The following is a 27,276-nucleotide window of genomic DNA, read 5'->3' on the forward strand; positions in this document are numbered from 1 at the left end:
GTCCATCAATTAAAATATTGTTCTTACCCCCCAAAAAATCACTGAAACACCTAGAACAATATTTGAACAAATATCTGGGCAGTGTCACTCCATCAAATTGACACCTAAAATTAACTGCTGTAGTCCTTACTGTATTTTTCATTTTTTAGGTCCCTTTGAAATCAATCAGACATGTCAGCTTTCAAGACGAGGATGAGATTGTCAGAATAAACCCTCGAGATATCTTAATACGTCGGTATGCAGACTACAGACATCCCGACATGTGGAAAAATGACTTGGAGAGAGATGATACTGACTCCAATATTCACTTTCCTAAACCAGACAGTAAAAAGTCAGACTATCTCTACTCTTGTGGGGATGAGACTAAGTTAAGCTCACTCAAAGACTCTGTGGTATTTAAGACACAGCCTTCTTCCTCATTAAAAATTAAGAAGTCAAAACGAAGAAAAGAGGATGGTGAACGTTCTCGCTGCGTATACTGCCAGGAAAGGTTTAATCATGAAGAAAATGGCAGGGGAAAATGTCAGGATGCTCCAGATCCTATTAAAAGATGCATATATCAAGTTAGTTGTATGCTCTGTGCAGAGAGCATGTTGTATCATTGTATGTCAGACTCAGAGGGAGATTTTTCTGATCCCTGTTCATGTGACACTAGTGATGACAAGTTCTGCTTACGATGGTTAGCCCTGGTAGCTTTGTCTTTCATTGTACCATGTATGTGCTGCTACGTCCCTTTGAGAATGTGCCATCGCTGTGGTGAGGCGTGTGGGTGCTGTGGTGGGAAACATAAAGCTGCTGGATGAAATGATCCAGTGCCAAAAGGAGCTTAAAATCTTTGTTTCCAGGAATTAGCTAACTTGGTTTTGTGGAAGCTTTTGGCAAGCAATATGGAATCTTGCCTGGTATCACTGGGGCCACACATGGAAGAAGCAGAACTCGTCAGTTCTTGGCATTTCACAGATGCTAGCCATGCATTTTTTTCCTTGAGTGCATGGCATGTTTCATTACAGGTTGTAGAGTATTTGCAGAAGGAAATCATTTTTGGCTATTGACTATAAAAAGTCAGCATAAATATGATCCAACAAAAAGGGATTAATTTTTGGCATTTTTGTATATTTATGCATTAGGTGATGGGAATTTAAAGGTTTGAATTCATGAACTAAAAATAAAAATGCACTAGGGGACAGTTGATTTCAATCTAAGAAAAGTTAACACTTGGGAATTATAAGAAGTAAAATAAGTGCAACTAAAACATTTATTAGTTGTTTTTCTGAAAGCAGTTTTATGTATAAATAACAAAATGTTTATATTTAACTAAATGTAAGGTACGAATTATTACATATTAAACCTTTCTTGCCCTTCCTAATTCTGAAGTAGATACACATTTATCTACTGTCACATTCCATATATTTTGAATACTTAACTCATCTAGTTAATAACATTTTTATTCCATGTGAATGATTTGATATTTTCATCCTTGTTTATCTTTGGCTACAATTTATATTGAGTTATATCTGTACATTCTGGTAATCTAAAAACCTTTAAGATATTCTAATAGCCTTGTGTGACCAACATTTTTTTAAAGCACAGATGTAATTGTCTAATGTTCTGATGGGAACTTAACCCTTATTTTTATATAAAAAGAGACTGAGTAAACAGAAAATTTAAGGGTTTTAGTTGTTTTGTTTTTTTGTGGTATCCAACCAGCAAGTTGTTTTCTTTCAGAGTTTCCTCCTTCAAAAAATAATATTGCAAAAACAAACGTTTTACAAGGCAAAAAGTGTAAATGCATAGTTGGTGTAAAACAGTTTCCTCTTGAAATCTCCATTTATTGTTCTGCTACACCGAAATATGTTCAGCTGCATTACTAATGTTTTACCTTTCTCCTCAGTACTTACTATTCATATAACACTGATCTTTCTCAGCTATATGTTTTTTAATTTAAACTGGCCGAAAACAAAATTATTTTGTTAAAATGTATGTTAACGTATCCCAGGAAAGTATTTAATCCAACATCATTGTGAATGAAATATCTTGTAGATATAAATTTTATTTCTTTTGCAGAGCATTGTATTACTGCTGTTTAATTTACAAACTAGTAGGATATGTGTTCCAGCATACCATTTTAAAATACCATGGGGTCATTTTTTTTTTTTTTTTTAACATCAAAACTAACCAAATGAGGAATTCTTTAAGAACATTCCCTTACAGGAATAAAGTTGAGACGTGTGCCTTTTTTTTTTTTTAATTAATGGCTCGAAATACTAGAGGTGATAGAAATTAAAATCACACTACCATTTGAAGCTCATTTTCTCTGCAGGTTTTAAATGTCATTTATATATCATTTGTTTTACATATCAAACTTAAGCTTGTGTTAGCATTCTTCTTTTGCCCCCTATCAAACTGAACAATGTATATAACACTATCTTGTCTGTAAAATACTTTTTTTAAAAAAAAAAAGAAAGCATTTATATTTATATGACAGCTTGAACTGACAACATTGTGTACATAGATCATCTTGAAGTATTATTTCACATTGAAAAGAAGAAAATTATATTGTTAACTGTAGATGTTATGAAGAAGAGGTTATTTCTAGTTTTGTACTAAAAATCAATTGGATGAACTAAATCCAAAACATGACATTGTAGCAGCAGTTTTAAGTCTTATTTTTACTGTTTATATATTTGAATGCTGCTACACCTGGTGATCTTCATCCCTGAAGTTTTCAGCTAAACTTGGTTTCCTAGAATAGACTGTTAACTTTCAAAATTCCTTTTTATGGATGAAATGGAAATACTGGTTCTCTTTTTGAATGAATTTTCATATTTGTAAGTACTGAGTTTTTAATTCAGGTTTGAGCGAGGTGTGAATGACTGAAGAAAATAACTTGCTGGCTATATAGGAAAATGCTGTGGAAATGAACTGTGTATATACTTCTGGGAAGAACAAATTTAATCATTTCTTCTGTTAAGCACTAATCAGTATAGTGCAACTCCTGGTTCTGTACTGTATTTTATATGCAACATATATGCTTTAATATTTTAATGTTTGTGCATTAATATTTTCAATTTGTTTAACCACTTTGCTGCTAAGATTTTGCCGTCCCATCCCCGTTTTTTCCATTACAGTTTTAAACAAGTTTCTTCATTAAAAACTATGGTGATGAAATTGGTTCTTATTTCACCTTGGATCTTTATAACTGAAATAGTTTCCAAATCAATCTAGGAAACAAAAACTGATAATGTAGTGTATCTGTATCCCTATGTGGAAATTTTCTCTTTGGAGTAGTTGAGAATTCCTATGTGCAAACAAATGGATAGTTTAAGTCTCTGATTCTCAAATGTGTTTTAGGTACATTCAGAAACTGTTTCCATTCTCTATACAGATTTGGCACTGCCATTTGGCATTTCTTCTACAACTTTTTTATCTGATTGTATAAGCAAATGGCTCAACAAAACTGTTAAAGTAAACACTAAAAATGAGATCATCTAAGTGGCATGATAAGAAAGAATTTGGCCTGATGAGTTTGTTTTGTTTGGAACTGATAGTTTTCAAATGATAATCTGGATCATTTGTTTCCATGTGTGGAACTTCAGCACCACCTACTGGATAATATCCAGACCAGAGAAAAAGATGGCAATAGGCATCCGCAGGGTTCATTCACTACCACCAGTAAAGGGCTAGTCAAGTGGTGGCCACCTCCTACAGGGAAACCAGGAGTAAGAAATATCTCAAAGGAACTGTAAAATGATTCTTTTCTCTAATTAATTTTGTTGGTCACTGAAAGATTTTAAGCACTTTTTTCTTACATATCCTGTTTTAAAATATTTATTGCTATTTGGAGCTGGCAATCAAACTTAATGGATATGCTGAGGCATTTATAGAACCAGTTCCTTTAACTTGGAAGCCATTACCAAAATGGTATTTTTCCCTCCCATTGTCAGTCAGGGAGAATTTTTTTATATATAAATAGATAAACGTAACCACCTGTATTTTATCATGACAACTTTAAAGAAAGTGTGTGTATGTTTCTGAGACAAAGATGGGGCAGGGATTAAAATTTAAAGGGAAAAACTTGAAACTACCTATTTTCATTGGTTATTCAATAGTGCCTAAAATGAGCTTTTGAAGTTATACAAATGCACTTTCAATTCATGTGTATAGTGCCATCTAATATCTTTGGTAAGTCATGCTTTTTCTTTACTTTTTCTTCTCTCCTTTCCCCTTAATTGAATGGCTCAAAGATATTTCCTAATATTCATGTAAGTATCCAGAGTACAGGAAACATACTACTTCAGATATGCAGTATAAAGATATTTTAAGGATTTTTCTGTTGTTATTACTGAAACTGACTCTAGATTTTGTGATTATACTTGGAATATGTAACTTGGGTTTAAGATTAGGTTTTTACTTGTAGCCCAAAGGTACATTAAGAAAATACACATTTTTCTACAGAAAAGTTAGAGAACTTTAGTGTTACCTAAAAAACAGATTTCTCAATGATACAATTCTCATTCTTCATTTGACCTCCATGATCACATTTCTAAGGGAAAGTGCTAGAAACTTGCATTATTGTTGCACTTAAAAATGTCTATAAATCCTAATAGCACCATAAGGTGTTTTGCAGTAAGTCAAACATAGAAAAATATTTTTTTAAAAAAAGAAACGTGACCAGAGGTGATTTATATTAAAATGAGAGGGAGAGAGAGGGAGAAAAAGGGCTTTAAAGTACTATTTGCCTAGCAGCCAGGTGGTTATAAAACTTTCATATGCTTTGGTACACTGATAAATGATAGCCATTGTTACTGAAAGCTTAAATTGCATAATTGTTTTGAAATTTTTCAAGAATAATCTAGTTGAAAAGCCTTTGTATTAAAGATACACATAGATTTTTGTGAACATTTCCAGTGTGTAGTATCATTTGCTTTCTATTCTCTTGACCTCAAAAGTGCCTCACTTGTACATTATTTCCATTAAAAGCTTGACTGCATTTTTTCTAATGAGCAATGAAAAAGTGTTTAACTCATGTCATAATGTTATCTCAGATATAGTTGACTAGCTTGATAGTTTCGAGTATACAATGTAAATACGCATATATACATTTGTAACTTTTTGTTACGATACTCATGTAATTGGACATACCAGATGATATCATAAGAATTTGTTTTAATGGTTCCCTCCCTCTTGGAATTACCTAATTAAACCTATCATGAAATATTAAAGGACTTTTTCTTACTCTTTTAGAGCTATCAAATTATCACATAAGAGATAACAATTACTGGAGGACAATGTAAATGGAAACTTTCTATCAGAATTTTGTTTCATTCTTTTTTTAACTGAAAGTTCACAAATAGTTAATCATCTATTTATGCATCCAGTTGTTATGTTTGTTTTTTCCAGTCTGGTATTACATTATGTGTATTGGTTTGGAAATACGTTGCAGTGCTGGGTATGGTGCCACACACCAATAACACCAGCTACTTGGGAGGCAGAGTCAGAAAGATTGCAAATTCAAGGCCAGCCTGGTCAACTTGGCAAGATCCTGTCTCAAAATTTAGGGGTTGGGGATGTAGCTCAGTAATCAAGTGCTTGCTTAGCATGTGCAAGGCCCCAAGTTCAATTTCCCCCACATTATAGGGGAAAAAGTAGTCTGGAAACATAATGTAGTTAAGTTTGGTTTAAAAACCTTAGATGATAGTGGCAGATGTATACAACAGTTGTACTTGTAAACAAAAACAAATGAAAAGTTACTATAGCAGTACTACTCAAAAGTCAGTGTATCTCAACATCAGAATAACTTTGTTTTACTAATTTACAGTTGTAGTCAACTGAAAAAGTCAAGAGTTAACTGTGCCCTTCTGTGAATTATAAAATGTAGTCTCATTAGAACTTGCTCTATATTCTTCATATCAAGATATCATGCACAAGTAAGTTGAATAGTTTTTACATCAGAATTGGAACTAGGATTCCTGCTTGGTCCTCAATACAGTGTCATGCACAGTATTCCTTGAAGGGGAAAAAATCAATAGTAATGAAAGTTGGAGTCAATTATTTTTAAATTAACTGCTTTAAGATTTGAAGTTTTAGACCCTTGAAGTGATGGCTCCAAAAGTACCTTTTGTAACAAAAGTCTAACAATTATAATTGAAACCATGTTTATTTTTGTTTCATAACGTCTTTTTTAAAAAATATTTTTTGTTGTTGTTGTCAATGGACCTTTATTTTATTTACTTATATGTAGTGCTGATAATCGAACCCAGGGCCTCACACAATCTAGGCAAGCAGGCACTCCACCACTGAGCCACAATCCCAGCCCCTTAATCACTTTTAATCCTTAGAAAAATTTGTAATATGGTATTATCTTCCTCATTTTACTGAAGAGAAGATTGCGACTTTGAGACTACTTGACAGACCACGAGGGTCTGAACCAAATTCTGACTCCAAAGCCCATGCATGCTTTTAAGTCCCAGTGCAGTTTTGCCTTTATATTATAGGGGTGCGGATATACTTAGTACACCAATCATATCGTTCAAGTGAAATTCTAATGATTATTTTAAGCTATTCACATGTCAGTTATTTCACAGAAAAAATCCTGTCCTTGGAACCGGGGTTGTGTTTATTGTCCAGGCTATTTAAATATGTCAGATTGAAGACATTTCTCTTCCCTTGAACTTAAAATTATTGATTCTGCTAATGTGGAAATGATTTAATTTGAAGTTATATTTAAATCAGAAGGAAGGAAGACAGGAGAATCCAGACTATTCAGTGTTGAAATGATTGAGATAATTATGTCTGGACAGGAGACTTGGTATTTCCATCACTTCTTAATTTTGTGTTGCCACACTGCAAGATGCCAATTTAAATGTTTATTTTCTTTTTAAAAATATATATAGGAAACCTTACAGATTTTGCTTATCCAACCCCTTTTTCATGCCCTTCATATTTTCTGCTCTTCTGTTGCCCTCTTATAGAAATAATGTCCTTTGAACATCCAAGTCTATGAGGGCAAGAATTCATGGAAAAGAATTTGTGTATATACATTTGTGTATTTGTATAGATCAATATATATTTATGTGTATGTTCTATCAATAAATTGATTGATTGATTCTATGCTGTATTCTTCCCAAGAAAGGCCAGGAAGCTTAATTTGTGTCTTTAATAAGTAGGGGAAGTCAGTCTTTTTGACTTTCAGTCATAAAATTTAAAACAAAGTTGTATGAATACTTGAGCTCCCAGCTAGTTAATAGTTTTTGTTCAAATATCAAAGTAAAATGCTCATAGACAGCATGGTACTCCAGAGTTTTAAGATGAGACTGGAAACCAAACCAAACCAAGTTACTTAATGACTAAAGTTGTCAGATTCTCTGAAGTTTTAGGCTGGGAAGTACCAAAGAGATTATCTAGAATAGCATGCTCCTTATAAATGTAGTAACTGAAATTCAAAAGGTTTAGGTGTTAGTGCAAACTCTTTCACTTACACGAGAACAACCTGCACTAAAACTGTATACCCAGCTGTCCAAGTGCATCTCTTGCAAGCACCTCACATTCAGTATGCCGAAACAGATTTCATGATTTCCCCTGTTCATTCTTTTTTTCTCCTCTGCCATGATAGATGGCATTGACACCACTGCCCAGCTAATTTCTCTAGACATAAACCTGGTCATCATACTTAATTTCTCATTTTCTTCTTGCTTTTCGCCCTTGATTCTCAATTTCCTATGGTTCTATTTTCTAAATGTCCCTCAAATCTGTCCCACCTTCCTCTATCCCTAGTGTCACTATCCTAGTAGAAGTCGGATCATACTACTGTCACTGCAAATTAAACAACCAATAAATCACCTGGGTGTCTTTATTAACAAAGGATGATTTGTATTTTAAATATAATTGGAATATGAAAGCATTTTATACAACAAAATAGTGATATAAAGTTATGATCTTCCAATTGAGATATTCCCAGATTAAGAAAAAAAAATTTTAAATGGTTTATGATGAGCTGGCACAGTGGCACACGCCTGTAATCCCAGTGACTCAGAAGGCTGAGGCAGGAGGACTGCAAGTTCAGAGCCAGCCTCAGCAACATTGTAAGGCCCTAAACAACTTAGTGAGAACTTGCTTCTAAATAAAAAATAAAAAGCCCTAGGAATGTGGCTTGGTGGTTAAGTGCCACAAGGTTCACTATCTGTACCCCAAAAAAGTTTTTAAGTTGAATCATTGTGACTTGTAAGAGCAGTTCAGCATCCTGGCGGTAATTGAGAGCAAATCAAACTATAGAATGCAAACTTACAGAAACGACGAACTGTAATTTATGTCCCTGTTCTCAAATCCAGTTTTTCTAAGTGATTTTAAGCTTGTTATCTATTGTTATTGTTTTCTGAGAACTTGGGTGAAAGAGGCCATTACTAGAAAGTTTTTGAATCTTATTGTTGATAGCGTTATAAGTAAATCAATAGCTGCATAACCAGGTGAACCTATTTCAGAAGTTTACCTTTTTTTTTTACAACTCATTTTTTGCTGAAGCAAGGTCAAAAACACCTTGCCTGGTGCAGCTTTCCTCCCCTTTTGAAGGTCACACCTCTAGGAAAGGCTAAGTACTTAAATGATGCTGTGAAGGTACAGGAGAAGGCCATACACGTAAGTGAGAAAGGAACCATTCTGGTTAAAGAAAAGCAAACGCAAAGGCTTTGAGTAGGAAAGGTCTTGGCTTATCGAAGGAGGAGCAAGAAGATTAGTATGGCTAAAGGGACTGAATGAGACAGCTTGGGGAAGAAGCTAAGGACAGACACAGCAAGTGCCAGATCTTGTAGGAATTTGTAGGGCATAGTAAGTTCAGATTTTAATTCTGAGTGTAGAAGAAATCTACTGAAAGGTTTTCAACAGAGAAATTTTATGGCTATGTAGCTTTTTTCTTTTTTTTTAAACCATAAACCCCATTTCTGGTCTCAGATCTTGTTGGACTGGTATTGCATTACCTCAGGCATTATCTTAGCTATTCAACTGAAATGCTGTCAACAAGATCTACTACTACTTCCACATTTCTGAACTTGGTGGATGTTTTTTTAACCTTCACCTCACTGAGCAGCTTTTGACATATTCTTCACTAGGCTTCCGTGGGAATAAACTGTCCAAATTTCCTCCTCTTTGATTGGTTCTTCCTTTCTGCTGGCTCCTCTTTCCACTCACTACAAGGTGGAATTCCTCAGGTACAGTAATATATGCTCCCCTCTTGGGGAATTGCATCCATTCTCATAGTTAAATAACATAGGCTAAGGTTATCCACTTTTAGATCTTGATATCTCCACTTGGACGTCTCACAGGCATTTCAATTTTATAAGGCCAAAATAGAACTCTTGTTGGTTCTCTACTCTAAACCTGCTCCACCTATAGTTGCCTCATTTTAAAAAACGATCATTTACTCAGTTGCTAAAGAGTTAGTCTTTTTGCATCATGTTTCCAGTCCAGACCATCTGCAAGAGACTCAACTTAAAATAGATTTCAAATCTGAATAGTTCTCACCATGTGCACCACTACCATCTCAGTACAAGGTTCAGTTATCTCCAGCCTACAATTTCTGTAACAGCTTCCTGCTTCTATTCTTTCTCCCCGGGGTGGGGGTAGGGGGGCTTTTATTTTTAGAATGATTCATCACCTCATGTTCATTACATATTAATTTCGGGATTATTACTACCTTTTCTCTGGATTTGACAGTTATTCCCTTTATCCTATTCCTTTCCTTCTGCCTGCACCTGTAATGAGGAAAAATAACTTAGTGTTTATTGGCTGCCTGTTAGGGACCAGGCACTGTGTTAAACATACTCAATAACTTTGTGAAGTCAGCATAATTACTTCCACTTCAGAGATAAGGAAACTGGGCATGGAGAAATTTAAAAACTAGATTCTTAATTAAGTGGGGGAACTGAAATCCAAACCTTTCTGTTCCTGACTCCCACATTTTCTTGGCTTACATTTTGCCTCTGTGGGGTGTGTCTCCTTTGTCCCCCTCTTTAAGTCTCCAGCCTCTCCCCTGCTTTTATTTCAGCGCTCAATCTGCATTATCTCCTTTTCTCCCCCTTCAAATTCTGGCCTCAGTGTTCTCTCATTCTGCATTTTCTTTCACACTCACTGGCCTGTCTTACCCACAGTTGAGAGTCAGGTAATACTGAAATTTCAAAAGACAATCTGGGATTAACTTCATGATTCCCATGAATAGTGAAGCCATGAAAAGATGTTAAGTCTATGCTTTGAAATTTTAGAAAGAAAATGACTCATTAGAAGATCAGGGTGAGCCTCTATAGCATGCTTCTGCAATGCCTAGATTCTAACAAAGAGGTCTTTATTTGCTCTCTGGTAATGGTGCAGCATTAAGTCCATTGTACTTCAGCAAATGTGGGCACCTATCCATTACTTCCTGTATTTTGATCTGCAATTGATTAATCACTTTCCTTTTTTTTTTCTTTGTCACTGGGAATGGAACTCAGAGCCTCATACATGCCAAGTATGTGCTTTCTACCTGCCACTGAGCCACATCCCCACCCCAGACATCTCAACTTCTGATGACACAGGTTTGACCACGGTATATCTTAATAGAGAATATCTACTCTTCTGCATTTAAAAATCTTTTTCTTCTATATGAATGATACTTTCCTTAGGCTTTCCATTTTCTCCACTTAATTTTTAGTAAAAGTGAACCTGTTTTATTCAGCTTTTTCACTGCTATGACTGAAAGACCCAATCAGGACAACTGTAGAGGAGAAATGGTTTATTTAGGTGCTCACGGTTTCAGAGGTCTCACTCCATAAGTCCATAAGCTGGCTCCATTCCTTGGGGTCAAAGTGAGGTAGGACATCATGGTGAAAGAGTGCAGCAAAGGGAAGCAGCTCATATGATGATCAGGCAGCTACAGACTCCACTCACCAGATACAAAATATATACCTAAAAGCCATGCCCCCAATGACCACCTCCTCCAGCCACACCCCACCTGCCACCAGTTACTACTCAATTAATCCCATCAGGGTATAATTCACTGATTCCGTTAAGGCTCTCACAATCCAATCACTTCCCCTCTGAATCCATTGTCTCACACGTGAGCCTTTGGGGGATTTCTCAAATCCAAACCATAACACCTAATGATACATGATAATGTTTTTAATATGAAATAAAGTCATTAGCAGTAGGTTTATCTAATTTTTGCACTCCTCTATGTCTCTCAAGAAGTTGTTTGGCTCAGAAAATCATAAAAGAAAATGGAATAAAGAATAAGAACTCTGGAAAAATGGTGTTAAGGCATAAGACCACTCTTGCTTCACTAAAATTCTATCAGCCAGAAACAGGTGAGAAATCCACAACCTCAAAAGGCCTATTCAAATATAGTCATAGAGGATAATAAACAAAGAGTTACTTCCTATTAGGTACTGCATAATGACAATGAAAGATAGCAGGTCCTAATTCCTCAGAATCTGCAGATATTATATTGGAAAATTGTCTTCACAGTGTGATGAAGAATCTTGAGATGGGGAGATTTTCCAGATTATACAGGTGTATGCTAAATGTGTCCTTATAAGAAAGAGGTAGAGAAGGGAACAACATACTCAGGAAGATTGCACTTGTGTAGATGTAGCCACAAGCTAAGGAATGCTGGTGGCCAACAAAAGTTGAAATAAGCAGAGAACGGATTCTCCCCTACCTAGAGCCTCCAGATGACTAGCTTTATTTCAGTCCAGCAATTTTAATTTCAAAACAATGGCATCTGGAACTGTAGTAACTTAAAAATGTGATTTCTTAAAACAGTCAAAGAAAACTAATACACTTTCCAAAAGCATCAGATCACAGAGAACAGTGTTTTTTGTTTTGCTTTGTTTTGTTTTGTTTTTATCAGAAGAATCAGGGACTCAAAAGGGATTTATTTTTAAGGCAGAAGACCATTCTAGATCCTCCTGAGTGAGATCTTAGAATTGCTATGGGCTATTGATTTGTATTTACTATTCCCATTCTTTTCAAATGAGAATGTTTATTGCAATTATCCTGTTCTTGCATCTTATATACTGCATGTGTTGGAGGAATAAGCAACTACTTTGATTCCTGGTTCATAAACCTATGGAGAAGAGCCATAAAGAAGAGAATACACAGATCACCTGGAGATCCAGGACAGCTAGATGCAACAAGAAGATGGAACTTTACATCATCAACCGCAAGAAAGGATTGAGTGTGTTCTTTGGATTTAAAAATAATCATTCAGATGATCGTTAAAACAGAAGAACAAAAGGGCAGACTTTATTCAGGACTATTGTGATAGATGTGGGGACTACAGCAATTGGAGGTTTTTCAGTCGGGAAGAAAGATTGGTCTCAATTGAATACAATAAGGACAAGTGAGGATTAATAGTTAAGGAGAACAGAAGGTACCAGTTGATGTAAGTTACTAAGAGGAAATAGGATAGGTTAAGGGGGATTTTTCCTAAATGAACTTAACAATATCCTTTCTGAAGGCAAGCCAGAGTGATATCAAGAAGGGTGGGTGAGGACTTGGATCCAATATAAAGAATAGGGGTGGGGACTGTCACTAAACTGACACAGCAGGATTCTTGCTAGAATTTTACTTAGCTGAGGAGGGAGCCCAAATTTGGAACCTGGTCAAGCAGTGGTCTCACAAGCTACACTCCAGTCATTCAGAGAATCTTTCTCAGTGGATAGAAAGGGTCAGAGGAATAACTGATGGCCTGATTAAGACAGAGTTAGTGTTTTTCCAGTATCCATTTGCTTTTCTATCTCTCCAAGTTTACAAGAGAGATAGGTTGAGGCTAACCTAATTTTTTTTTTAAAGAAACGAAAGTTTATTATTTTCAAACTGTATAGTTTATAACCAATATGTAAATGAACACTGATATGCAAAATAATGTCAGTTGATAAAAACAATGACAATTACAGTAGGCTTACATCAAACATGATCATGTAACTGCAGAAATCTTTAAACACAAAAATGTAATTACTAGAACCAGAAGTTGAGGGCATTTTAAAGGTATCCTTAATATTATGAGGCCTAGGTGTCAAAAAACTACCAATTCTTGAATGGATTCTACTCTGGAACTGTTTCCTGACTACTTCTTGTTGCATCTCTTTCAGTGTGGAATGAAACCTTTGAAATTCAGGTGTGGCATCCACAAAGTCAAGAAGGTAGTCCAAACTTTCTCTCACAGCAGATAACTTAAATTTAGTAGCCTGCTTCTCAATTTCTTCTCTTTGGGCAACTCCCTTTGTAATTCTACCTTTAGTTTTTGGAGGACAACCCTTTTCTTCATCAATTCCATTTAACCACATCTTATCATCATCTACCTTAGTTTTTAACTCACCACATTTTTCAAGAATCTCTCTGTAATCTCTACTTTCTAAGCCTTGGAGAGCATAGGAGGCTAACCTAATTTAAATTAAGGGAAGTGTGACATGAGTCACATGCAGGGCAGGGCAGTTAAGAACTTTGTGCTTTTGTCTCTTTTGCTTAGCTACAGTGATCTTGGAGGTCATGTGTCCTTTGCTGTAGCTACAAAGTGGAGGAAAGCAGCCTGAACTTCACTGGAGTCTGCTAGTTTGACCTAACCTATTGTAATACAGGCCCTGAGGTGAGAGTGAGCTTTATGGGTTACAAGAGAGAAAAGAACAGAACAGGAACTGAGTGAGCAAGGGAGAGAGAGAAGTCAGATTCTATAGGCTTCGTAAACCAAGGTAAGAAGTTTTGATTTTATTCCAAGTATGAGGAAATAATTGAAGGGTTTTACATGGAAAGTGGCACTTTATCATTATAATAGACTATTCTGAGAACTCTATGGAGAATTGATTGAGGAAGAAGGAGGAAAAGAGAATGCAAGAAGACCAATTAGAAGCTATTATAGTGGTCTGAATGAGAGTTATTTTTGTTTGGACCAGGGTAGCGGTTGTAAAGTTGAAAAGAAATAGGCAGATACTACATATGTTTTAATGATAGCACCAACAAGATTTCCTAATGGATTAAATGGGGTAGGAGGAGGGAATCAATGAAAGAAGCTTTTTGCTTTTTGTTTTGTTTTGTTTTGTTTGGTACCAGGGATGCTTACCCACTGAGCCATATCCCCAGTCCTTTCTATGTTTTATTTTGAGACAGGGTCTCACTAAGTTGCTTAGGGCCTCACTAAGTTTCTGAGGCTGGCTTTGAAGTCACCATCCTCCTGCCTCAGACTTCCAAGTTGTTCCACTATGCCCAGTGGAAGAGAATAATCTTTGGTTGCAAATCTGGAACATTAGAAAAATACTGAGAAAAAGATTCTTAGTTCAAAGAGGGACCTATGATAAGAATTTAATATGATTTAAACCAGAACAATAGTAACCAGTATCAAATATCAAAACTTGTAAGCTGTGGCCAAAGCAGTACTTAGAGAGAAATTTATAGATATAAATTAAATTTTAATTTTAAAAAAAGAAGGACATCTTAATGAGTTACTAAAGAGTTAACATAGAAGTCGGAAAAGGAGGAGCTCAATAAGGTCAAAGAAAGTAATGGAAGGGAGGAAATATAGTATTAGAACTTAATAAACTAGAAAATAAGCATAGAGTACAGACCAACAGAGCCAAAAGGTGGTTTTTGAAAACACTGATAAAGGTGATAAACCTCTGGCAAGATTGATCAAATAACCAAGGGACAAATAAACAAGATCAGGATTTTATATCCACCAAAATATATTTCAGAAACAAAGGTGAAGGAAAGACTTGTTCAGATATACAAAAGCTGGATGGATCCCTCACCACCAGACCCATGTGCACAAAGTGTAAAAGGAGGCCTTTCAGCCAGAGTGAGGCGACACCAGATGAAATCTAGACCTTCACAGTGAGAGTGCCAGAGGGAGGAGCCTCCTGATCACATAAAGACTTTATTCATATTTACTTCTTTTAAGGAGAATATTGGCTATTTAACCACAAATAAAACCAATATAGAATGATCTTTAATGTAGAAAACATTTGACAATAGCACAAAGGCTAGGAGGGAAGAAGCGGCTTCACTGAGCTCTGTCTAGATGTGAAACATTATGACATCACTTGAAGATAGATTGTTAAATGTATTCCTCTGAAGGAATCACCACAATAGCTAACAGAGCTATGCAAAGATTTTCTCTGTCTACTGGACAAAGCCTCTTACATTATTAGAATGGGAAGACTTGGCTCTCCTCATGGATCTCAAGACCTAACTTTGTATTACACATAAACACACACCCGCACACATACACATGCACACGCACACACACACACCACTCATTAAGGTGTTTTCTGAAACAGAGATGCTAGTCTCACTCCTGATCATTGGCTATCATCAATATAAGCAAACCAGGCTTTGAAATGATAAGTTTTCTTAGGCAGGGCTTCTATCCACACAAGTTTTGGTAAAAGGAAGGAGTGCAATAGAAAAATTTCCAGTCCACACCACAGATGCCTTTTTATGTACATATCAAATCTTCTGTTAAAAAAAAATACAATTTTCCCTTGGGCAGGGACCAAATGTTATTTAAATGTCTTTTTAAAAAATCTTTCAGTACTATAGGGTGCTCTTCATTTTGATTTGCTCCTTTTCTTAGAAGTTCACCAAATATTTGCAGAATAATGGAATGACTGGCTGCAGGCTATGCAAGCCCATGAGGAAGGAGAAGAAATGAATCCTAGAGATGGGAGGGGATTTTAGAGATGGGAGGTCCCTGCCTTCCCACCTTGCCACTTCAATGTCTATGTGCTGAGAATGTGTCAGTGATGGGACTGTTCTTGCCATCCTTTTGAACTGCATCATGACACTGCACTACTTCTGTGCTTCTGCCATGATTATCCTGGCCTCAAGTCACAAGATCACCTGTACACACTTCTAATTAGCTTGGTCATCAAGCTTGTTCTGCAATGACCAAAAGAGCAATCGTTTTCCACTCCCAACACTGAATAAACTGCATTTATTCTCTGCATTCTGTATCCAGTGTTAGAGTCTTTTGAAAACTTAAGAGTTAGAGGAAATAGAGTCAACACAACTCTCACTCTCTTTCTAAAAGACTTCTACTTAATGACATCTCTAGAAAAGTTTATTTTCCTTCCCAGGAAGGTACAAATAATGATGTTTGCAAATACTAATTCATAGAGTTTGATTTATTGGTCTCTTTCTCCCTTTGCTAAATTATCATGGCTTATTAATATTAATTATGCCAGCACTCCTTAAGAAACTCTTTATATGCAATAATGTCACCTGGTATTTAAATAACATGAGATTTGACAAAGTTATCATAGTTTTTGTATGAAAGAATTGGACAGAAAGGAGTGTGAAGAGTTCCACATTTCAGAGTTGCATGCCTTTATCTCTACCTGTAACTTTGGAAATAGTACCTGGGGTGTGGAAAGTTGGGGTTGGGGGGCAGGAATGAAAGTAGGGACAAGAGGTTGAGGTTTCAGGTGGGGAAGGCTGGTGGAGGAGGGCTGGATTGTGGTTCCTCCAACCTCTCTTCACTAGCTCCTCATCTCTAGCTGCTGGGGCACCTAAGATTCCATTCCAGGATCTTTTGCTTCCAATCAGTGCCTACTGCTGGGGAAATTTCACTGGCTTTAGGGAATTCAAACACCAACCAAATGCCAGTGACACTTGCCTCTATGATGTTAGCTCAGATATTCTCAACTGTGTAAAACTAAAGTTCCAATTAACTTTGCAGTAGAGCAGGACTTGGAAAACAATAGCCTGGGGACTAAGCTGGGCCTGCCACCTGGTCTTATTCAGCCTATAATCTAAGAATGGGTTTTACACCTTTAAGTGTTTGGGAAAAAAAGGTGACACTCAGGAGGCTGAGGCAGGAGGTCTGCAAGTTAGAGGCCAGCCTCAGCAATTCAGTGAGACCCTGTCTCCAAATTAAAAAAGGGCTGAAGATGTAGCTCAGTGGTAAACTGCCCCTGAGTTCAAGCCCCAGTACTAAAAACAGATAAATAACAACAACATAACACACACACACACACACACACACACACACAGCCTTACTATTCTGTATTGTATTGATTGGGGCTACTTTTGTGTTTTAGTGGTTGTTATGGTTTGGATGTGAGATGTCTTCCAAAAAGCTCATATGTGAGACAATGTAAGAAAGCTTGAGGTAAAATAATTGGGTTATGATAGTCTTAAACCAATCAGTGAATTAATCCCCTGATAGGAATTAACTGGGTGGTAATTTAAGGCAGGTAGGGTATGGCCGGAAGAGGCCTGTTATTGCGGGCCTGTCTTTTGGGGTATTTATCTTTGTATCTGGTAAGTGGAGTCAGTCTCTCTCTCTCTCTCTCTCTCTCTCTCTCTCTCTCTCTCTCTCTCTCTCTCTCTCTCTCTCTGCTTTATGATCATGTCCTGAGCCACTTTCCTCTGTCACACCTTTCCGCCATGATGTTGTGCCTCATCTTTAGCCCCAAGGAATGGAACTGACCTTCTCTGGCCACTGAGACCTCTGAAACCATGAGCCCCCTCAAAAACTCTTCCTCCTCTAAAATTGTTCTTGTCAGGTCTTTTGGTCACAGCAGTGAAAAAGCTGACTAAACAGTGGTCGAATTGAGTAGTTGTGACAGAGTCCTTATAGCCTACAAAGTCTAGAACATGCACTAGCTGGATTTTTACAGGAAAAAAAAAATTGTCCCACTCTAGAGTACAACTGGAGTGATGCTTTGTGATTTCCAAGACTAGACCATAAAAGGTGACTGAATTCCTGCCTTGCCAACTGGAATGCTCAACTTTGAAGCCTTCAGTCTGCGCAGAAGCAGCCTGACGCCCTGGGCTCACCGTATTGTAAGAATGGTCCACAGCTGACCTGCAGAGTCCCTGAGACTACCCAAGAGAGAGCTGCTCCTGTCCCCTGCCCAGATCCCCCGACCACACTGCAAGTTCAGTGTGGACTCCCAAGCCAGAGCTGCTCAGCTGAGCCCTCCCTGAACTCTAGACCCACAGAAACCATTAGCAACAATAAAATTGCTGTTGTTTTGAATCACTTTGGGTGTGATTTGTTGTGCCACAACAGGCAACAAGAATGCTACCATACTTTTGTCTGGGCCATGATGACAGCTTTTTGCTCATTCCTCCTAAAGCCATCTGTACTATACTGTGTTGTCATTTCCAATCATCTGTTCCCACCTCTGAAAGAGCATTTTACGTATTCAACCTTGCCATCCCTTCCTATAGGTGGAGTGTGTGTTCTATTCCCCTTGGTGTAGCCATGTAGTTTGCTCAACCCAATGGACATGTGAGTGACTTCCAAGCAGATGCATTATGGGAAGTTCCCTTCTTGCCTTCTGCGTGAGAAGGGAGCACCTCAGAAAAGGGCTGCTCCTTAACCTGAGGCTCTAGAATGAGCATCCATGCAGGGCTGGCATGCAATCCACTTGCCACCTAGAGCAGAACCTCAGAATCACAGAGCTGCTGAACCTCACCAGATCTATTGATGACATGTGACATGAATGATAAATAACATTTGTTTTTGCAAATGCTGAAATTTTGAAGTCATTTGTTCCTCAGCACAATGGTGCTTGTACTGTGCAAAATCAGCTTATACTGTGCCAAAACCCTGGGCAGAAATAGAGCACACTACTCACTACTGTGAGTCACTTCTACTCTTTAGCATGGCATAGGAATCCTTCATGATCTGATCTCTCATCTCCGGCCATAACCTGACCATCTCTTCCCAGCAGTTCCATGTTCGTATGCCCTTTGAACACACTATCCTCTTCCTGGAATGCTCTTGACTGCCTACCAAATTATATGTACTCTTCAAAACTTCACTGAAGTATCATCTCCTTTTTGAAGTCTCCTCCAGTGGCCCCTAACAGACTCCTAGTACCTTCTCCAGCATTTGTTTACATGCCAGTGAACACCTGTCTTTATTAGTGATATTTGTTCACCAGTCCAAGTGCCCTGCTAGACTCCCTGCTAGACTCCTTTGCAGATAGAGTGTCTTTGCATGTTTGCATCACATGCCCCAGTCCTAGCACAAGGCCTGGCACTGAAAACTTCTCAAGGAACGTTATTTGAACAAATGGTCCAAATAGAAGGAGTCCTGATGGTGAGGGATAGGATTTAAGTTTGGGCTAAATCCTGTTTAGAACATTTCTTATCTCCAACATTCTCCTACAGAACAAATCAAATTGAAGTAAATTTCAAGCACAAGCTTCAATGATAAAGGAGTCACAAAAAATTTTGTCTCAAACATCATTTTGGTCTTAGGAGTTCTAGATTGATTTTATGTATATAAAGCTTGTTCTGTTTGTTTAAGCACAACTATTCATTCTGTCATCTACTCCTCTCCGTTTAACAATCTTTTTTTTTTTTCTCCCATTGCTGGGAATCCAACCCAGGGATAAGCTAGATAAGCACTCTCCACTGAGCTACACTCCCAGCCTATTTAAGAGTCTTCTTGTCCTCACCATTTCCACAACCAAATTCCACAACCATTAAATTTCAGGCAGCCAATTTGCAATATTGTAGCACACCTTCAAAGAATTGCCCTAGCTTCCTGCCAGAGGAGACATTTATGAATCACCTGCTCACTTAAACCCTTTGGGAGTTGCTGAGTGAAGCTTTGGAGAGAAGGCCATTGAAGAAAATGTCTGGTGTGGATCAGTCCCTTCTTAGGAGGGGCAGAGATGAGTAAGGCTTTTCCATTTACCAGTGCCAACAGCATCACTGCATGGAGCCACAGGCCATTTGCTGATTGATGGGACTGCTTGTCAACAGATCTGGGTTGTTCTTTTAGCACATTCATTTCTTTTAAAAACTCTACATGAAAATAATATATCAACTATCAGAGATTGTGAGTGTTAATTGGATGTGTACTTGTTTTATTTGACTACAATCCTGGTTCTTCCTCTGGCTATCTCTTTGGGCCTCAGAAAAATAAGTGGTTTGGTAGTAACTGAGAGCTAATGTTCCCTTAAACCTCAGAGAGTCTAAGATTTCATAATGGATTTAGCAGCTGCAGGTTTTTGATGATGTGCCCAGAAATACACATCATAATTGGACCAAGATTGTGAATGCACTGATCTTTCAATAAGGACGGGTAGGAGAAGCGATGAAATTTTGGTGAGGATAAAGTAAAAGGCTGGATGTGAACATGCTTTGAAAATGTTTATGTATTTTATGCAAGGTCCCACCCATACTGAAGAGTAAAGTACCACATTCAATAGTTTCACCCTCTAATAGTGAGGGTGGTTATTTTGTACTAATGGGGTCCAAAGAAGAGAAAAGAGCTGAAAACAAGTTCTTTTAAGAGACAGAGGCTCCTCACATTATTCACAGTCTTCCGCCCCTTTGCTCTGTGAATGGGTGGTTTTCGTCACTGTCCATCACCATCTCACCAGTCTACAAACTAGAAACCCAGAGTCCTTCTGGACCCACCCTCTCCTGCATTCCTGTGCCTTGGCCATTGCTCAGCACCAGCCCCCTAGTCCAAGCTGCCATCAGACTTTTGCATTAGTCTGTTTCCACCTACATCCATAGGTACTCCATCCACTCTTCAACTCCTTCCCTATACTTCAAATAGGCTGGGATCCCTTCCAGTTTCCGTTTGGCCTTACTACTGCTGTGTGAACTCCACAGCCCCCTTGTCCTTCTTCTTTTTTTTTTTTTTTAAGAGAGAGAGAGAGAGAGAATTTTAATATTTATTTATTTATTTACTTTTAGTTTTTGGCGGACACAACATCTTTGTTTGTATGCGGTGCTGAGGATCGAACCCGGGGAGCACGCATGCCAGGCGAGCACGCCACTTCCCCAGCCTCCCCACCCCCCCTTGTCCTTCTTTCGTTCTTTCAGTCCATTCTCCCTCCAACCACAGGGACTTCACTTATGCAAGCTTCACCCCGGCAGCTCCCACCATATGTCCTCTTCTAACCAACCTCTGAACCTTTCAAGCAGCCCTAGCATCATTTCATCAGGAAAGTACTTCTGGAATCCCAAACAGTTATGCCTTTCTCACAGTTCCATGACCACACTTGACATTTATTTGTGTGACTGTCTCACATGCAATAAATTACAATTCCCATGAGACCAGGTGCCATGTTTTTTTGTTGTTGTTGTTCATTCATCAGCACCCAGCAGTCTAGGAGCTCAACATTTTTGAAGGAATGAATAGTGTTAGGCATTTTCCTCTTTCCCTCAACTTCTCTTAAGGCACAAGTACCCTAGAGTGAGAACTCCCCAGTTATCAGGTCTATTTTCTCTTTTATATTTATTTTTGAGTTGTAGTGGGACACATTACATTTATCTATTTATTTATTTGTTTATTTATTTATTTTATGTGGTGCTGAGGATTGAACCCAGGGCCTCACATGTGCTAGGTGAGCGCTCTACTGCTGAGCCCCAGCCCAAGCCCAAGGTCTGTTTTCTTCAGTGGCAATAACCATCAAGAAGCCAATGAGATCATTTGATACCTTTGCTAGCTCCTCCTCCTCCATCAAGCAGCTAGCTATTCCTCAACTCTTTAATATGGTTAATTAAACACTCTTTAATCTGAGTGTTTTCATCCTGAAATGTGGCTTTAAGTACCACTTATTAACGGGATAGCTCCCAAATGTCTATCTTCACTTATGCCTCTTCCCTGAATCTCAGGCTTGTATAACCCAAAAAACCTTTTTACCATCTGTATTAGTGTGGTAGTAGATGTTTCCATTTACCATCCAGATTAAATCTCCAGCCATCTCCTTCATATCCTGTGCCCTAGGAGGCTAGTCTGTATGCTGCATCACCAGGCTCTCTGGGCCTGTTGCTACCAGTTGAGTTTGCCCCATGGGAGGTGCTAGCTATCCCAGAGAAGGCAGGATAAGAGTGAGGGGAGGGTATTCATCTCCTTGTCTTCCCTGTTGCCTACTCACCATGGGTTAGGTATTTTCCTCTACTGAAGTCAACCCTCAGCAGTGACAGCTACTTCCTGGTTTCTGGTCAGTCCAACCTTTCTCCCATTGTCCCTAAAAGCTAGAGGTAGTAATCATTCTGTGCTATGACTTGTGCCAGAGCACTTCACCACCCCCTTGATTTCTTTGTCCGTATTTCTTGTATCAGTTCCTTTATTTAACTCTTGTTGATTTTCTAGTTTGAGAATACATCTGGTTCTTGCTTTATCCTGACAGAGAATGGACACCTACAAGATTCCTCAAATTCAATATGGCCAAAGTAAAACCTATCTCCTTCCTAGAGCATCTAGTCCTCATTATCACAATAAGCGCCAGCGTGTATCTCTTGTTCCAGCTAAAAAATTAAGACTCAATTTTATTATAAAATATACTTTTTCTGGGTTCTCAGCATTTTTAGACAGATCTATTTATCTGTGACTCTCCATTTGTACCAATGACAATGTATAATTAGAAGATTGGGACTTGTTCTGAATGCTGTTTTGTCCATGGGCAAAAAGGATTTCCTAGCATTTCTTACCACACTTTGAATTCTTAATAGAATAACCTTATTCATCTTTGTATCATTATGTAGCTCAGAACTTGAAATATAGTAGAAGCCCCCAAAGTGTATGTTAGGTTTATGAGTTAAGGTTTGTTAGGTAATGGTCTAGTTATTGGAACCCTTTTTGTTCTCATGCATTTGAACTTTTAATAAAGGATAAATCTTTTATCTGATAGTGCTATACATTTTGTATGATCTTAACTTGCGTGGAGATAATTCTTTCTTAGTCTTAATATTCTATGACTCTTAGTTTGATTTCTTCTAAAGTGCAGGACATGAAGATTAAGTAGGAATGTTTTTGGCTTTTGAGATGTTTTTCAGCTGAATGAAGTTTGTAAGACTACTGGGAGACTTTTACATGCACATCTGTTATGTGACCCGGTAGAAGGAAATGTGCATTAAAGAAAAAAAAAAGAGGGGGCAAAGTATAAATAATAAACATGCTGGGAGGTCAAATTGAGAAGAGGAAGAGGAAGGCTGGGAATGGGAGGACTGAGAAAAGGGAATATTTCACATTAGCTCTGAAGGAGCTAAGCATTTTTCCTGATGTCTTTAAAAGAAGTTTTAACCATTTTTGGAGAAGAGATGATTGTGGCTATTTATGAACATCGCGTTGCTAGGTGACACCATGGGATGAGCACCATGCTAACCTATCACTCACTGACTTCCAGAACTAGCAATGAGGGGCTGCACGGGGTGGGGACAGAATCCAGGGAGGCATGCAGGAGCCTCATGCAGGAAGGCATAAATGTCCTGGTTGGTTGAATCAGTTTTAGAAAGACCTTCATTTCTCTCTCTCCAATCCAGTAAAATGATCTGTTCAGGATCTTAGGTCCAGCTTTTCTCCTGCTCTCTCATTAGGGCCCCCTTGCTGCTTAGCAGCCTTTTTCTCTATTATGACATTTGGCCTCCTTTGGGAGAAAAGCTGATCTGCTTCCTACAGAAGCCAAGTGGGGAAGTCACCAGGGAGGAAACGGAGAAGCCAGGCTCCCCGAGCAGCAAGTCTGAGAACAGGCATTTCCTTCTCAGTCAGTGCACACACATCGTGGGAATGTGTGGGAGGCCGTGCATCTGCCCTTGAGTGTAAGTCCGGGCTTCAAGTATGGGCTGTGTGGCAAGATCCACTTCCAATCAGCTGCCTGCCTGCCAGAAGCCAGAGTCTTAGCAACAATTCAAATATATTTTTTAGCCATTTTGAAATAATAGTGACAGTAATTTAAATACATTTTAATATTCTGAAATAATAGTGACCTGAGGCAAAGTCAGTCACCATTTTGAAATACACCAGGTGAAAACCAGGCTCCTGATGTACATTTGCCTAATAACCTGGACTTGCACTGGGAGTCCCCAGGTTCACAACTAGCTAGAATCCGTGAATGGCCACTTGCAGAACATTAACCAGCATCCTGAGGGTATTGAGGATATATGAATGCTTTGGAGCAGGATGGTATGTGGGCATGTGTTACATAGCCTGTTTCCTAAAGCTACTCCCACCTTAGGGACAAGAGCTGGCACAAAATTGCAAGGTAGACACTTTAAGCCCTGTTCAAAGCACTTCCTAAAATCAGAATGCCTTTTCACCCCACCTGTCACGGAGGCCACAGTGAGTCTAATGCACCTCCTAGTGGCCATAACTTTGCTCTGTCCTGGTCCCTTCCTCTCTGTGCTGTTGTTCTGCTGCTCCTTGAAGAACTAGGCTTGTTTTGTTCTCCCTCCTGGGCTCTCCCCTCACTTCTGTTGCTGATGTCTCTACCACCGACACAGTTCTTTGGCAGTTTTCTGAATTAGAGAAGAGGTTTTCTTAATGAGACTGGTTTTTGAATGCCACTGCTGTTTAGAGCCCCTGCGTCACCTGAGGCAAAAATTGTAAAGGCTATTTCTCAGAAATAGGAAATAGATGACTGTTCTGAATTGACCATTTGGAAAACAAACAAACCAACAAACAAACATGTCCCTTCTTCCTGCTGACACCACTGCCCAGCAAGGCAAATGGCTTGGCAAGAGAAGTGAGGGCTGGGCTTCTGCCCCTACATATCCTCTCAACTTGGTGGGTGCCCTGTGAACACCATATGTGGTAGCCTTGTGTTTAACTGAGATCAGATGCTCATTTAAAAAAAAAAAATGTTCTATTGTGGAAAAAATTTAAATCTATACAGAGTAGGTGGAATGAACTGAGATGCTTCCATAAAGGGAAAGCTCTCAAAAGCTGTTAAGTTGCCCTGAAGTTTAAGAAATACAAGAAAGTCAGGATAAACCCTCCATTCTTTCCCTTCAGATGCCAGTTTTCAAAATAGTGAAGTGGTTCCCTACAGTCTTTCAAAAGCAGCCAAGGAGATTTGAGGGGTTTGATGTGTTTCAATATCTTACAGATATTACCTTTATTAATGTTCAAATTGTCCTATCTTTGATCAGTAGAAACTCATATGGTTTGGCTTCCCCAGGATTGTCTCTGTGTTATTATTGCTGCTGCTGCTCTGCTTTCACTTATTTATTCATTCATCAGTCTTGAAACCTCCTCCTGTTCATTTTAACATATATCTCTACATATATTGTTGTTATTCTACTATAAAGCAAAGCTTTCCTTTTAAAACATTTATTATTTATTTTATTTTATAAGTGTGGACTCATTCTCAAAGGGTTAGAGCATATTATTATTATTACTATTATTTATTTGATTATCATTATTATTACTATTATTTATTTGATTATCTGTTGTCCCAAATTTGGCCTGTGTGATTCCCTTCCAATGGCTTCTCTCGTGTGCCCATTGTTCTTTGAGGGTCTTCTTACTTTCTGGAATCACAGATGTTCCGGTCTCATTTTGAACATTCCTGAGACCAGACATTTCTCCGTGAGCTCTAGTGAAGGAAAGTATTCAGGAATCAAGATCTAGCCACTAGGTGCTTGGCTGTTGTGAGGTGTTACTTCTGCCAGAACTTCTCAGTGGACAGATCCAGGAATAAATGTACACATAACACATATTCCCATGTCGCGAGCCAGCCATGGGCTGTGTGTGTGAGCTATGCGCATTTGAGCACATGAGGGGACTGGACTGACCTTGCTGCTCTGACTGGATGTGCAAGTAAGTGTAACTTTCACTTGCTCTGCCTTTGATCCCACACGGCACCTGAGATGGGTGTGGCTTTCCAAGATGTCAGTCAATCTGCTGACTGCAAGACATCACCAAGCAACCCCCTGAAACCCAACCCCTTGCCTTAGTTGGGTTGAACTTTCTCAATAAATAGGATGGTCTCAGGCATGCTTCCCTCTCTCTTTTGTCTGCCTCTTTTGCCTCCCTTGTGGGAGCTGGGGCAGAAGAGTTGTCACTGAACCCCTGTGTCTGTGTGATTATTTAGTGCCAGCCCAATTCACCTGGAGTGACCCCAACTGATTTAGTCGCGTGTGGTGGCATTCACACATTTACATCTCTGTCTATCTCTTTAATAAATAATGAGTTCACTCTAATGTCTCTACTTCCAATCTAATACCACAGGGTTCATCCTAGTCTTTCCCCTTCTCATGTTTGTAAGTGTATTCTTCAAGAATGAGAAACTTGTTATCCTCCAAATGTCCTTATTTGTTCATTCTTTCTCCACCCTACATAGCACATATTCCTGTGTGGGCCCAGTACCCGCCACTGAGATGCTACTGTCACTGGCTTAACTTCCTTGCATGAGTGTCTAGCAACCTCAGGAATACCAGGCACATCTTACTCAACTCCCAGGCCTTCAAGAATTTTTGAACTGAACTAGAAAGGAAGAGAGGGAGAAAAGGTGATGTGATGGAGGGAGGAAAGATTAGGCAAATACAGAAATGAAGGAATGAAGGAAGGATTAGTGTTCTTTTTTTTTTCCAAGAAGGATTCTATAGAAATAATCAAACTCTCCAAAGAATCCATGAAAATGGCCAAGAGCTCTCACTTACATAGCTTGTGGCAACATAGTTAAAAGTTTCGGAGTTCTCAGATGAGAAAAGTACAGATGCTTCCCAACTTGTGATAGGGATAAATTCATTGTAAGTGGAAAATATCTCAAATTGTTAATGCAACTTCTATCTACTGAACCTACCTTAAATGTGCTCGGGACTCTTATTAGCCTACACCTAGGCAAACTCATCTTCACAAAGCCTACTTTAAAATAAAGCATTGAAAATAGCTCTTGTAATTTACTGAATTTTGTATTGAAAGTGAAGCACAGAATGGTTTTTTGAGGACTCAAAGTACTGTTTCTATGGAACACATTTTGATTTCACAACAACGTAAAATTAAAAAATCTTATATCAAACCATGGGAAATCATGAAGAAAAATCTTATATCAAGCCATCTGAATTTTAAAAGAGTGGGGTATTATAGTTTCAGATGTTCTTTAATTTTTCGAGCCATGGTTAAAGTAGTAACCATGTAGTGAGGTGGTTCTCTACAGTCCTTCAAAAGCAGCCAAAGAGATTTGAGGAGCTTTGATGTGTTTCAATACATTACAGATACAAATCTTATTAATGTTCAAATTGTCCTATCTTTGGTCAGTAGAAAATCACACAGTTTGGCTGTAGTAAGGTAGTAGGTAATGATTTGATGTGATATGGAAAAAAAATGATAAAACTTCTTCACATATTTATTTTTAATTTAAAAATTTGAAAGAAATTAAGCTGTACAAATACTATGCACTGAAATCTTTATGTTAGTCCATCATGCTACACAGATGCTAACCAAGGTGAAGTGAGACAAGCCTAGAAACTCACCATTTCAGAGGGCTGTCCTATTGGCAATGAGCTGCTGTTTTTACATACCTAGTTAAAGGAACGAAGAGATGATATTCTTTCATTTCA

The 27,276-nt window shown here is 38.3% G+C and overlaps 1 protein-coding gene across 1 annotated transcript in view; it reads left to right on the forward strand.

The window, feature by feature from the left end:
- Spred1 (sprouty related EVH1 domain containing 1) overlaps positions 1-5,222 on the forward strand; it is an 87,151-nt gene extending 81,929 nt beyond the window's left edge. Inside the window, exon 7 of the mRNA XM_046461394.2 lies at positions 150-5,222. Within this exon, the coding sequence (XP_046317350.1) occupies positions 150-803 (654 nt within the window). The 3' untranslated portion in view covers positions 804-5,222. The remainder of the gene's footprint in view (positions 1-149) is intronic.
- The last annotated feature ends 22,054 nt before the right edge of the window (positions 5,223-27,276 follow it).

This window comes from Marmota monax, unplaced genomic scaffold (genome assembly GCF_021218885.2).
Source record: "Marmota monax isolate L192 unplaced genomic scaffold, Marmota_monax_Labrador192_F-V1.1 WCK01_AAM20220418_F8-fsc00001, whole genome shotgun sequence".
NCBI classification, from domain to species: domain Eukaryota; kingdom Metazoa; phylum Chordata; class Mammalia; order Rodentia; family Sciuridae; genus Marmota; species Marmota monax.